Raw genomic sequence first — 15,131 nt, 5'->3', positions numbered from 1 at the left:
TTTAATAAAAAAAAAAAAAAAAAAACTAGCAACAAATGCATCTGTATTTAATTCATTTCAACCGAGTCCCGGTCTAATAGTTTAAGAAATATTTTTTTGTCATCTAAATATGATAATTTAGTTAAAATAATATAAATTACAAAATTAAACCACATAAAAAGTTCATCTAATTAAATATAAATTACTGTTAATGTAAATAAAATTATTTAAATAAGACAACTTAGATAATATTCTCTGCAATAGTATATGTAAATAAAATGATCTAGATTGTTTTATACAAAAAAAGAATATCAAGAATATCTAATCGAGATAATATTGTCCAAATTACTGATTATACAGTGCAACCTCGATTATCCAAACTAACTTAGACAGGACCGGGTTCGGATAAACGAAAATTCGGATAATAGAAATTTCAAATGTTTTTATATATAATTAAAGTAAAACAATGTCATAGTTAAACTATAATATACATATACTGAAAAAAAAATTTATTTGATTCAAATACTTGATTACTTAAGTATAATCAAATAAATATTTACTTGAACCAAATAATTTTTATTTGAATTAAATAAATTTGTATTTTTGAACCAATAATTTCTGTATTTGAAACAAATACCGCATTTAATTGATTCAAATAATAATTATTTGTTACAAATAAATATTTATATTAAATTAAATATATATTAAATAATAATTAAGATATAAATACATTAATAAAATGAAAAGACAAAAAAAAGTTCGGATAATCGAGGTTCCACTGTACTAATATGTCACGTATTTTTATTTATTTATTTTTTTGCTCAATATTGCAATAATAATTTTGCTTTTGATAATGATAAACAGGCGAAAATAATAGTTACGTTAATAAATTTTTCAAATATATACAGTGCACATTTTTAGGTGATGGTATTGGTCAAGGGTATATATTCAAATTCCGAGGACATAGTTCTGACTTGTTTCGCGCAAGCCAGGTTCACGTTCGCGAATTGACACGAGTGATACCGACCGCGTACGATGTCGCGAAGCGCGCGGAACATACGGTTATTTTTACGCGCGTCGCATTCGTGCGTCCTCGCGGTTGTGTTCAGGTTCTGTTTGATTTCTCCTATATAGATGTTTATAATCATCAGACAAACGCGATTTTCAAGCGCGATCATTCGGAAATAAAAAAAAAAATAAATAAAAAAATAAAATAAAATAAAATTCATTAATACAATACAAAATATATACTTAACATAATGTCAACAATTGTCCATTTTAAATTCACTTAATTTACGAATTTTTTTATTCTCATTTTCACGTGATCGGATTAATTATTATTTTATATTTTTATTATAAGTGGTGCGGTGTTAAGTTTCAATTTCAAATTGTACCCGCCAAAAATCAATTTTGAACTTCAAAGAGAAAATAACATCAACGTGCAATAAATTTCGGTGAATTTTTAAATTATCAAATTAATATTTATATGGAATTTTCATTTTTGTGATAAAATTATATAAGTTATTTGCGTGTGAAATATTTTCCATTATTTCAATAGTTCAAATTACACGGAAATTGAGCACGTTCTTCTCGTGCATAAAGTAATGTTCTAAAATGAGCTTTCAAACTATTTTTAGGCGCGTAAACGTTTGATTCTTGGGAGAGATTATTTTCATGATCTTTGTCATCGTCTTGTTTCACTATATATATATATATATATATCTAATATAAATAAATAATTGAGAAAAACTATATTTTTTGATACACGTGTAATGATAATAAGTGCGATAAATGTCATTTTTTTCGTATGTAACATTATTAAATTTTAAGATATTTAGAAACAATAAATTTATTTATATAAGAGATATTTCAAAACAAATAATTTATTTTCACATATTTAAAAATAATTAGAATTTACATATTTAATTTCTTATTGTTATTATTTAAAAAAAAAAAAAAAAAAAAATTTATAGGAAAACTAAAAATCCATATTATTTAATAATTAGAAAATAATATAGTTTTTATATTAATATATAATAATATAATAATTATTAATATATTACTATTACTGGAAATACGTCAAAGTGGAATATAAAAGAAATAATTTTGAAATTGAGAAAATTTGATAAATTTAAATTTAACATATCAAAATTCATTGTTTTAAAAATAATTAAAAATTAAAAAAAGAGAAATTCAAATTATGTTAAAAACATTAATTTGTATTATTATTCTCTCTCATCGTTGTTTACTTCTCCGTGGAGATGAATGGACTATTATCAATGGAAAGTGTTTCGCACTTATCAATGAAATATTTGAGAATTTATTTTACATTTGTATAGGTATTTAATAGCTTATCTATTATTAAACATTTATCACACATAATTTCTATTACATCATAATAAATTTCTTATTTTAAAATTGCATTTAACATTTAAAATTTTTAACACAATGAAGTTTAAATGAATTTAAAAATTCAACTTTAATTAATTAAATAATTATAATTAATCGTTAATTAATTAACTAATTGAATTATAATAATTAGAATTAATGAATCGAATCAATAGTAATTAAATTAATTGAAATTAAATATAAATTAAATTTCAATCTTTCCACCTAATTCTTTGAATTTGGTATAATCCTATACCTAATCACTAACTTTTCCCTGATACTCTGATTTACAGATTTTTCTTTGACTTATACGACCACTCTCTTTTTTGCTTTATTGAGAACAATTAAAAGAAGAAATTTTTGGTATATATATAAATACAAAACTCAGATGTATGAGTGAAATTTGATCTATTATTTGATAGTGAAGCGTCTGTAGGTCAAATATTTTCACGTATGACTCATGAAGGACATATGAAAAGTATTACAAAATATATACATTTGTGATACATAGAAAGGCGTAATGAGTAACAGACTTCCTGTACCACCCTCGAGGACCAGCGTTTCTCGTAGAAGAGTCGCAAAATTGTATTCAACAACACCAAATAATCCCAATGGCAACACAAATTCTAAATCTTCCGTTAGTCGACCAATTCCGTTAAAAATAAAAAAAGAAGCACCTGATGATGAAATAAAGGTACGTACATATTTTTTCCTCCTAATTTCATTAAAGAAAAAACATTTTTATACACTCAGAAAAAAATTCGTTTGAAGCAACAAAATTTTGGTTAAATCAACAAAATAAATGCTTTGATATACAGTTAACCAAACATTTGGTTGGCATAAACCAAACGTTTATTTAACTCAATCAAATTTTTTCTTTGTTCAAAAAATTTATTAAAATAAACCAAACAGTTAATTAGATCAAATAAATATTTATTTGAATTAAACAAATTTTGTTTGAACTAACCAAAAAAATTGGGTAAATATAAAAAAATGGTACAATTGGTTCAAACATATCTTTTTTCTGAGTGTATATTGTGCATTGAAAAACAAAATCTATACGAATTTGAAGACAAAGAAAATGACCGTTTTTTTTTTAATTTGAGAAATAGCTAATCAATAATGCTGAATTTATTAGTTCACCAATCATTTTTCAATTAGAGATGAAAATTTATTTTTTCGAGAAGAGTTTATTGACCCAGATTTGCGTGATAAAGGATCACAAATTTGTTAATGACATTAGGCTGTGCTGCGAAAGTACAGGAAACGATTACAGGGCACTCCTATAGAGGAAACGATGAATTTCCGTGCGATAATTTCAAGTGTATCTCCCAGAGCTAACTTGAAAAACTAAAAAAAAAAAAAAAAGAAAACCGATTATTCCACTTGAAGCGCAAATTTATCGATTTTCAATAAATGATATAGATATACACAAAAAAAAGAATTACTAGAACAATTGAAAACAGGAAAAAAAATATTTTGCTTTACTCAACACAGCATTTTGTTAGTTGTGAATTGGAATAAATATTAAAATTTTCTGACAGTATTGGAAACAATTATCTTTTTCTACTGTCAAATCATTATCGAAATGCAATTATGATTTCTAACACATTTTAGCCGTTCTAAGGAAATTTTTATTTTGCATCTATAATACTTGTAGAAGATCTAAATCTAAAAAGTCCAAAAATGAAGGAGTATGTTAATTTTTTTTTTTTATTATTATTATTATTATTATTATTATTATTCTTGTAGAGCAATGATTGATACACGTGTTACAAATACTCATACTATCAACTCCATTCTGCAACTTGTAGTGGAGTTGTACAGTATTCCCGTGTACGAAGATGAGACGACTTTGTATATACATATATATATATAGAGAGAGAAGCAATGGGTCTCGTGTTACCCTCCTTCGCCTGATTTATTCAGAATCATAATAGGCTGCAACACGACACCGACGGCTTGCTTCTCATCATTATATATTTTGCCTTGTGTATATGCTCACCTGAAGGTACTCGATTTCCCTGCGTAAAAAAATTTCTTTGCCACCTTCTCTTAACTACCGGCTACCATATACCTATTTTCATATATTTTATACATCAAGTTTCAAATTTCATATACATACGCGCATTTACAATATTTTTCGATATAAATCCACAGCAATAATTATACATATTTACTTATACATAAATATGATAACAATTGAAAAAATCACGAGCAAAAATTTCATCCATTTGTGGGAAATTATACTATACAAGAATCGTTAAATTTATTTATTAATTTATTTTGGTATTAAAATAAGCAAAATTGGATTAAAATAATAAGCGTTGCAACTTATTATAATACCTTATAATTTTCTGTGTACATCTAGTAATTTAAAAATTTTTAATCAATGGAAATTCTACAAAACAAAAATTCAAAGTGAATGAAAATTCAGTCATATGGAAAATTTAGTTAAATTAAAGTTATGTCAGATGAATATTTGGACAAATAAAAATTATTAAACTTTCATTGGTTCGGGGTAAAAGTACATATATGTTGCCATGATTTTGAAGCTATATAGAGTGTATGGAGTGAAGCTATTCCGGTACCTGACTAATTTTGCACAGTTAGCACTTGCTGCTGAAAACGTTCTGTTGGGGAATATGTAGCGAGCCGAAACATTTAAAGCCTGCGGTAAAAGTAATAGTTATTTCTAAAGAGTAGTCTGGTCGAACTGTCTGGCGTGCAGGTGAGCTTTCCCAGCGCACGCACGCATACATAATTGGATGCCTCGAATTTTGGTTCTCAAACTGCATTTCCAACTGCCAACTATACTCCTATAAAAACGATTTCCACCCCTTTCACTCTCTCTCTCTCTCTCCCTCTCTTTCTCTCTCATATATACGACTAAACTAAAACTCGGATTCTGTTACACTTCAACTTGCAATCGAACGCTGCATTGCGGTCTCAAAAACTTGAGACATCAAAAAGTATATAGAGAAATTAGGGAAGCATATTCCAATGATCCAAAATTGATAAGGTCGAATTTCTAAAAGTAGAATTATTGAATTCAATTTTTACATCGAAGAATTATTGTTTAACCGAATTCTTATTTAACAGAATTTCTATACCTCTCTCAAAATGTTAAATAACAAAATTTCAACAGATTTACCGAATCTTCATTTTGTTTACAGTTTCATTTACACTAACTGTTATTTGATACAATTTTTAATATTCATGCATCTCGACAAATTATTCACAAAAAATTTTATTCTGATATTTGATTTCAAATGAAAATATTCGTATTTTATTTGTAAAAAAAAATTTAATAATATATATTTTAAAATTTGCATCGAAATAATAAAACAATATTGCAATGTATTATTTATTGTAAATATATTTATTTATTTCAAACTAGTTTCAATTTACTTATATATATTTTCATAAATAAACATTGAAAATTAGTCCAATTAGAGAAAAATAAATTAATACTATACAGTAAATTGATTTTAGAATCAAATTACTTTACTGTATAATATATATTAATTGCAACAAGTTGAAATTTGATATACACACATATATATTGTATATGGCATACAATTGCAAAAATTAAAATGATTCTTCGTTCATATAATTTATAGGATTCAAAGAATATATTTCATGCGTAATTAAGTTATTATTAAAACCAGACTTGGTCAGACTCCGACCAATCGGTTTAATCTTACAGAAAAGTTAATCTAAAGTTGGCCTCAAGCCATGAACCAGTCGTGCTTCTCTCAGGCTTTATTATATCTTCCTATTGATATTAACCAATCGGTTATAATTTGTAACAGTTTATAGTTCCATTTTACGATGACGTACCTCCCTCTAAATTTGAATTTCTCCAAATTGTATTATTCACAATGAGTGATTGGATCTCTTGTTTTCAGATTTATTAATTTTTATATATTGGGTCAAACCATAAAATTTCGGTTGTCCAAATATTAACAAGCCACACTATTTAAAAAAAAATGGTTTAAATGAAGAAGATAATCAACTTTTGAAAAACCTTTCAAAATCTACAAAATAAAAAAAAAAGGGGACAAATCAGTTACCTGTACTGTAGCATTATGTCAAAAGTTTGTAACAACCTATATATCAAGTTTCCAAAGAATCAAGAAAATAATAGTTTTATACAAAAAAGTCAAAGTATTTATGAGGGAGTTCCGGTTGCTACCCACGCGCCACATTTGTCAACCCCATTTACTATTGCACAGTCTGACAATGTTACGAGATATATCCACAAAACTGTAACTTGAACTAAAAACTTAAACAATTATTTTCCCTAATCACAAAAGCAATCAGTTTCTTATATTTTTATTGTTCTCTCTTTTATGAAAGATGTATATCCAAATTTTCATTTAACAGAGCCTCATCATATCCATTTAACTAAATTCCATTTCACAGAAATTTTTATTGACTCAAATTTGTATTTTTATTTCACCAAATTTCGTTAGAATTGATAAATAAAATATTGCATAAATATTATATAAGAAATAAAAAATGTCTACAAAACGAATATTATGATGAAGTACACAGGTACAAGAAAATGGTATAACTACAAAGCGGTCAACGTTTGGAAATTTGATCCAAGTAAAGTAATATAATGATTCCAGGTTTTGTGAAGGATAATAAGTGGGCGGATTATATTTTAACGATAACGAAAAGATGCGCGTGCTTCAAAATCTGTAATAATAAACTAACACGTACCAAACAAAAAATTTTTTTGCAGAGAATATATAACAATTCGCTATAAAATTCGTTCAAGTTGAAATTTGATCATATATAATCCGTAATTCATATATATATTGAAAACATGAAAGAAAAATACGCAAATTAAATTAATCACGTAATATCAATTTATGAAGGGCTTATTGCAATTTGTTGAAAGTTTCTATATACTGAACATGAATCAGTAACATGATCCATGGCAAAATGATCTTCGAACAGAGATTACAAGGGTACTTGCACTGCTATAACAACATATAAAGACATATTTTTGCTTTTATTCCTGGATTTGTGTATCTGTCACTGTATATAATTATAATATACTATCCTCATGGTATACATATTCTAAATATATATATATATATATATATATATATATATATATATATATATATATATATATATATGTATATATATACATATATGCTCAGGTATATATATGAATACATATAGAATTGCATCTATACTACTAACTTCACTGTGCAGAAAAAGAAACCCAATACCCATCCACCTTGCATGTTGGCTTTTTCATGTCATATATACGTTACGGATCATAAAACACTCAAACAAATGCAATTTCTCGTAAAAATTATCAACTTTATGTTGATTAGAAAATTAAAAAAAAAATCTACCATGAAAAATATCTTTGGATGTTATAAAGCGTTAATTTCTTTAATCTCAAAAATTACAATCGTATATAAATGAAATTGATTTTAAAAACAATAAGATTAATTTACATAAAGTGCATGTCTATTGTCGATAAATTGAAAGCATTTTGCAATGACTAAATAAATGAAAATCGCGATCATTTCTATTTAACTTATATACATCTCCTCTTTTGCGCGAACGTGCGCGAGTATAAAGGTGTCGTGCGAATAATGAATGAGATATCCAATGACACCCGCCGATAGACGGAGGATCGGATTTCTCACGCACACACAGGAAGTAGTAGTATCATGAGGATTGTGACTCCAAAAGATCAACACACGCACAACTTATTTTCATGCAGGTGCATATAAGCTCTGATTGTAATCAATTCGTTAAAAAAAAAAAAAAAAAAAATTCTCAATAACCATAGCAGTAAAAATTAATTTTTAAGACTTGTTGAATTTCTTAATGGATTTTATATGCCAGTGATGAATTTCAACTTAAAACCAGCAGCTCATGCTGAATTTAAAAATGTTTTTCTCAATTATAACATATGTGTTTACTTTTATATATTTAAAACAAAGTTATTAAATATATAGAAGAGACTAATTTCATTCAAGTCACACGTTAATATGTGCAATGTAATTTTTGCCGAAAGAGATCAGGAAAAACGATCCTGTGACATCGTTATACCATTGTTGATATTATTACTATTATTATGTGGTGTACAATGGACGATGAGGGTAAGAAAGGCTCAGTGCACAGTGTAACCGAGACGGGCCGACTAATGGATTGATCCACCCGCCACGCGATATCCCGATACCTATATCCGTGTATAGAAATACACATGCATATATGTACAGTTTACACACACGCACTTTTCACAGTATCACATTCTGCTTTATCTATATATATGTAAGCACTTTCGTACATGTGCCGGTATGTATACATATATATGTATCATATATATACATATACAAGTATGCCACTTCATATGCCCTAAATGCATCCACAAGATCACCATTTATTCAAACATCAAGCTTGCATATAAATAAAATTTCATCATTCATGAAAATATAATTATTTCGAAAAATATATTATAGGGAAAGAATTAATTAATTGCTTCATTCAATTTTGTATAACAATAATAACGTTATATATCCATCATCATGAAGAATAATGATCATGAATATATAGATTTCAGAGTTATTATTAACTTTTCGATATTATAATATAAAATGTCATGTATATATTAAAATCATTGAAAAATTTTGTTTTGTTATACCAATGGGATGAATAGCTATACAATAATAAATGATATTAATAAGATCATCAATATCGAATCGTTAGAATGTCTCGGAGATGTTACTTGATATTTGACTAATCCTTTTTCTTATAACGAGGCTCGTTACTTTCTATCAAGGTTTAACAAATCCTAAGGGATCTAATTTCTCATTGATCGTCCAATGTAAGTCACAAGAAAACGGATTTTCTTACTTATTATCGACGACGGGGAAATGGGAGTTTTATATTCCTATAAAACAATTTACTCTTTTTCTGAAGATAACTTTAAAAAAAAAATGTACTCAACAAAATAGATAACTATCAGAATTTATGTAGAATTCAAGCATATTCTCCTGTTATACTATTCTTGAAAAAATTTCAAAATTAGAGAAAATATAAATCACTCTTTCTCTAAATTGTGAAAAAAATTTGAAAATCGAGAAGATAAAGAACTATAAATATAATATATTTTCTTTCAGGAATACGCAGCATCAGCAATGAGTGAATTTTTGGGATTGTACGGCTACGAAAAAGTGGACAGTGGATGTACAAGAGGTTTAAATTTGGATCACTTTGTATCGTCCGCATCGTCAAAACAGCATTCTTCGCGAACTTTGACCCGCTCTTTAGCATCGAAAACAATTGCCTCTAATTCGCCAATATCTACAAATCCTTCCGTTTCACCCCATTCCAGATCGTCGAGGTCACCTCCCACAAATATCTCTGTGATATCAATTAAGGAAAACAGTGGTCCACCCACATCATCTCCACTCTCATTACAAACGGGACTAGCCAGTCCTCGTGCTCATGAGAATAGTGATTCAGCATCCGATTCACCAGGTGAGATCAAATTTGATATTTCCGTCGATAAGAAAAAAAAAGAAAACCTCGAATACATAAATGTTTGTAACATATAGAAAATGAAAGCAAACACCATAACTTTGTAAATTTTTCCCTATATTCAAATTAAATTGGAGAAGATAAAAAATGAAAAAAAAAAATAAAATTTTGTTCAATCTGAATAGCTTTTAGATTTTTTTTTTCAATCTTTTATTATATTTTACTAAATTTCATATATTTTTTACTTTATTTTCGAAACAAAAATTTTATTTCACAAAGTAGAAAACAAAAACAACTTCCTGCGTTATTGCAAAGGAAGCCAAATTAATGACAAGATCACATTTTGAAGGTAAAGTGTAGAAAGACTTGGAAGTTTTGATTTGTTATAGGTTTGAAAACGATGATGATGAAAAGGAGTTAATTGAGGGGGTGGTTTGTGACTGGATATACAAACTTAACTTTAAGAAGTTACAAAGTTATCTTGCAACTTGCACGAAACCATAAAATTGTTCAATTACTTCATATAGGCACCTGTGTTATCATTTATATGTATAGACTTTGATGTGTTACATTACATTTCATGTAGAAATTTTGATATGACCTTATCTATGATTCAAAAAGTTATTATAACTTCAATTAAACGTCAAGTTTCCTGTGTAATTGCCGTTAAAATTTATATACGTATTTAAATAAAATCAAAATTTTTAAGGTCATAAATTGAACTTATGGTTTAAATAGTGCTATTAAAAATTTTCCATACACAAAAATTAAAACTAAGCATCAAAAATTCATAATGAACTTTATCAACAGTATTTATGTTTGACGTCAACAAGAAAACAAGAGAAACGCGCAGTGACTCGACTATTATTATAATTACATTCATCAAGATTTACAATGCCAGGCGTGAATTTTGTCTATGAAAATGAAGAGCTTAGAGATATTTTCATTAAGTGAAACATTGTTTTAAAAACTTGGGTGAATATTCTAAACAGAATCCAAAGTCAGCCCGATCACTTGGACATGAGTATTTTAGTAACCTCATCGTCTTCCAGTCTGCGTTTACTTCGTGCTACGGAAATAGCGCAACGCAATCCGATATGGGGCTCTTTCTATATGCTTAAACTATATAATATTGTTGAAAAAAATATTCATTCGACAAACAAGCAAATCAACTCCTACTCTTTTTATTTAAATTTAGGGCACGAAATACCTCTGGATGAGTTATTGAACCTCGACCAATTATTTGAAAGAAGAAAATGAGACTCAATCTTATATATAATGATATTCGATTGTTCAAAGAGGATTGTCTTCAAAACGAACTTTGGAATTTGCACCCTAGTACCACTATCACTATTACCCCGTAGTGTTACTACTACTACCTTCCTACAATTATTATTAAAAAAAAAAAGATTTTTTATATTTATATTATAAAAAATTTTCTTGTGTAGGCTATGTTTAAAAAGGACGAAAGGAGTCTAGATCATGGATATCAAATAGACACGTTGAAGCAATCGACTGTGTATATTTTCGGATACATTTGCGCAGTAGCACGGTCGGTGGCCTTCGGTAATTTAAAGCCTTCTCTTCTTTTCTCTTCGCGCTTACCCACACACATCTCTATATAGCTGATTTCTGATTTTATTCTCGCCTTTGAAAATCTATCAGCGAAAACAGCTACGGGAAAAATATAGGGGGGGAACATCTCTAATTCCGTTACATTGGATTTTCCGTAACATTCTATACTATATTTTCCCCCAAGTAAAATCAGCGCGAAAGTTGAATGTTATACCCAGACTATCGAATAGAACAGTAAAGTAACGTGGATCAGAGTAGAGAGCTTGAAACCCTAGAAGCTCCTATGACGGAATGGTTCGAATGAGCAAAAGGTGAAGCTGCAATGCCAAATAAACAGGGGTTGCCTGACGGAACGTGGGAGGCGAGGATGCAGCTGTAATTATTTACTACACTACGATATTGGAGAAGCCCCGACTTGGAAAAGATGTGACTCCGAAATGCTGTAGCGTCACCTTCAAAGGTGACTCGATACGCAACGTTCAGGTGTCAGCAAGGGATACACCCTTGGCCAGACTATTTTGCCTCATTCTACATATCTTTATTCAGCTATATATATATATATATATATATATCACACGTTCGCCAAGTTTTCATCTTTTTCCCAATCTATATCAAACATTTAGAATTTAATTTCAAAATCCCAAATGTTTAAAAATAAATTCAAAATTCATCAATTGAGATTCAAATAATCAAAATGAAAAAAAAGTAAAAAAAAAAAAAATTGTTTTAAAAAAAAATAATATTATATACAATTTTACAAGGTTTTACACGCATCCTTATATGTACCGTGAATCATGACCCAAACGAGGAATAAAGAAAACTGAGAACGTCGTATTGAGACGTAATACTGATCGTTATATGAGTATTACTTGATAGTGCAATTTAACACCAAAGGAGTCATTTGCAAGTTAACCGTGCGTAGTAAATTTATACTTTTGCATACGAAGAGAATTTTTGCAAACGATTACAATTTCGAGTAACAATATATGTTACATTACTAATGTTCTTGTCATTAAATATGTATATATATATATAATATGTACTGTTTTTCGCATCTACATCAACAATTGTTACTTGAATACTTGTCACAGTTCACTTCATCTGTGTATAATATTACGGATGCTGAAGATCTCTTTACCATGTGAAAGCGTTTTATTTCTTAACGTGTTCATCCTGAAAATGAGGGACTGATTTTTTCATTAGATACAACAGTTCTTTCAAAACTTGTCATAAAATATCATTTTGAAATATAAAAATGATAGTAAAATTTTGTAAAAATTATCGAAGAATTTTTTTTTTTAAGAAATTTCACTTTCTACAATATTTTTGAATCAATTTTTTTTTTTTTTGGAAAAAAATAGAAGTTTTTGATTTTTAAATCAATGAAAAAGGAATAACATAGAATGATGACAATTAATGATTGAATTTTTTCAGATGGTGCCACGATGTGTTCTTGGTGTGGTCGAGCGGAAGGTACATGGGAACCAGGAGGTGCTTGTGTCACCTATGGAAAAGCGAGTAGTTCCGGTCAATTTTGCAGTGAATCTTGTTTTGCTGCGGGCAGACGAGCAGCATTCAAAAGAGCAAGAACATGTGATTGGTGTAGACACGTTCGTCCTTCTATGAGCTACACCGATTTTCAGGTTTGTTTAAAAACAAAATTGACCATTTAAATAATTAACTGTAAAATTGCTATATTCTATAAATATTTACTTTTATTTTACAGGATGGTGATAATCAACTTCAATTTTGCAGTCAAAAATGTTTAAATCAATACAAAATGAATATATTTTGCCGCGAGACACAAGCACACTTGGCCCTACATGGCCTCAACAATACTATTTCCTCAACGAATCTCGGAACTGGTAATTTAATAACACCAGAACTGTGGTATCGTGATTGTATATCACCTACAAGTCGTTCAGAAGAATTAATTGTTGATGACGATCCAGTGACGAGATCATCATCAATTCATGATGATGACGAATCATTAAATCAGGAAGAGGAAAACAAAAGAGAAACCAATAATAAATGTACAAAAGACAAAAATTCTTTTCGCATTCGAGATATTGCACGTAGGGGAAAAAATGAAGAAGATATGGATGTTAGAGTTGATGAAGATGAAAATGTAATGAGAATTCGAAAAAATTCTGAAAAAGAAGATGAGCCTAGAAGACAAAATGAACAGTTTATGGAACAAATAAGATTTCAATTCCCAGCGGAGAATCTTTCTAAATTTGGAACTTCTATTTCACCTATGATTCGTGACAGAAGTAAAAATTATGTCAATTCAACAATTCAGGATTCAGGAAGCTCTCATGAATTAGAGGGATTTTCGAGAGAAACTTTAATCATAAAAGACACATCTGAATCGATACATAAAGAAAATAGCAGAGGACGAAGAAACATTCGATATGGGTAGATATATACAAATTTTAAACATCATTTAACATCATGTTAATAATTAAAAAATAAAATTTAACAACTTCTCTTATTTTAGAATTACGAAACCAAAGAAAAGTTCAAAATCGCCAACATGGGCATCAGAACAATCAACTCCGACATTATCGCTTATGGCGAACTCAACTCCAAGAATTGTACTTCCTCAACATACTCCATTTAAATTTCCGACACATCTGGGTATGCATCCTGGAAGACCATTATTAGTGAGACCACCAATGATTCCCCTTCGTCCTCAAATTCCCCTCAATTCACCTTCATCATCATCTTCATCGACAACAACAACAACATCATCATCATCGTCTTCTCTTTTACCACCTGTAACTGTTTTAGTTCCATATCCAATTCCAATACCAATTCCAATACCAATTCCATTACCAATACCAATGTTTAGTAAATTACTTAAAGAAAATGGTGATTTATCAATGAAAGATGAAAAAGTCTCAGGAACATCGATACCAGAAGACTTATCAAAACGAAAAGTTTCCACTTCAGAGACAAAAGAACCTCCAGAAGTATCGGAAATAATAAAACCCCCCTCACCTTCTACTTCAGATTTACAAACAACGAAAATTTATTCTAACGAAACAGTAGAAGCGAAAGTAAAACCAATTTGTTTAACATCGAAAAATTCGAGACCTTCACGAAAGAGGAGACGAAATCCTGAAACTTCAGAAGAAATCGAAATACAATTAAAACGAAAAATGTCGGTTTAAAAACGTTAAATGCCTCTAGCCTTCTCTTTATATGGTGCTATTATATGATTTATATATATAGTTGTGTTTTAAATGTACAACTTATGTTTTACATAATATGTATTTATCTATTAAAACTGATCGTGATCTATCAATTATTATATTTACTGTAGAAAACAAGAGTAAGCCATTCTGTGATTCAATTTCTCGTTGTCAAAAAAAAAAAAAAAGAAAAAAAATTTCAAATCTCAAAATAATAAAATATTTTATGACGTTCGAATAATGAAGTCTTCAATTATACCAAAGATGAAATTAAGTTAAATTAATTTTTTTTTATAATTTTCATGGAAAAATTAAAAAGTGAACAAAAAATTATCATATATATTATTATAATAATATAATAAAAATAAACTTTTAAAAATTTTGTAAATAAAACAAACTTACAAACATTAAAAAAAATGTTAATTAAAAATTTCTTAAATTAAATACGTCTTATAGGAATATTTCCAACTT

At 28.4% G+C, this 15,131-nt stretch overlaps 1 protein-coding gene across 3 annotated transcripts; it reads left to right on the top strand.

Annotated features, from left to right (window-relative positions):
* Positions 1–939: 939 nt before the first annotated feature.
* On the top strand, positions 940–14,798 carry LOC127289915 (sine oculis-binding protein homolog A). 3 transcript variants are annotated; one of them, XM_051318183.1, is made up of 6 exons: positions 940–1,433; positions 2,879–3,061; positions 9,528–9,888; positions 12,898–13,106; positions 13,190–13,881; positions 13,964–14,798. In XM_051318183.1, exons 2-6 carry the CDS (start codon positions 2,888–2,890, stop codon positions 14,637–14,639), a joined length of 2,112 nt encoding a protein of 703 aa, XP_051174140.1. In that variant the 5' UTR covers positions 940–1,433; positions 2,879–2,887; the 3' UTR covers positions 14,640–14,798. The 3 variants fall into 3 exon arrangements, with proteins under 3 accessions (XP_051174140.1, XP_051174139.1, XP_051174141.1); XM_051318182.1 differs by having other exon boundaries at positions 941–1,433; positions 2,661–3,061; XM_051318184.1 differs by having other exon boundaries at positions 949–1,088; positions 2,661–3,061.
* The last annotated feature ends 333 nt before the right edge of the window (positions 14,799–15,131 follow it).

This window comes from Leptopilina boulardi, unplaced genomic scaffold (assembly GCF_019393585.1).
Source record: "Leptopilina boulardi isolate dan_hultmark-lab unplaced genomic scaffold, ZJU_Lbou_2.1 LbouV2_51, whole genome shotgun sequence".
NCBI classification, from domain to species: Eukaryota; Metazoa; Arthropoda; class Insecta; order Hymenoptera; family Figitidae; genus Leptopilina; species Leptopilina boulardi.
Note: the sequence above shows the minus strand (reverse complement) of the source record. Positions and strands in the feature narration are given on the sequence as shown.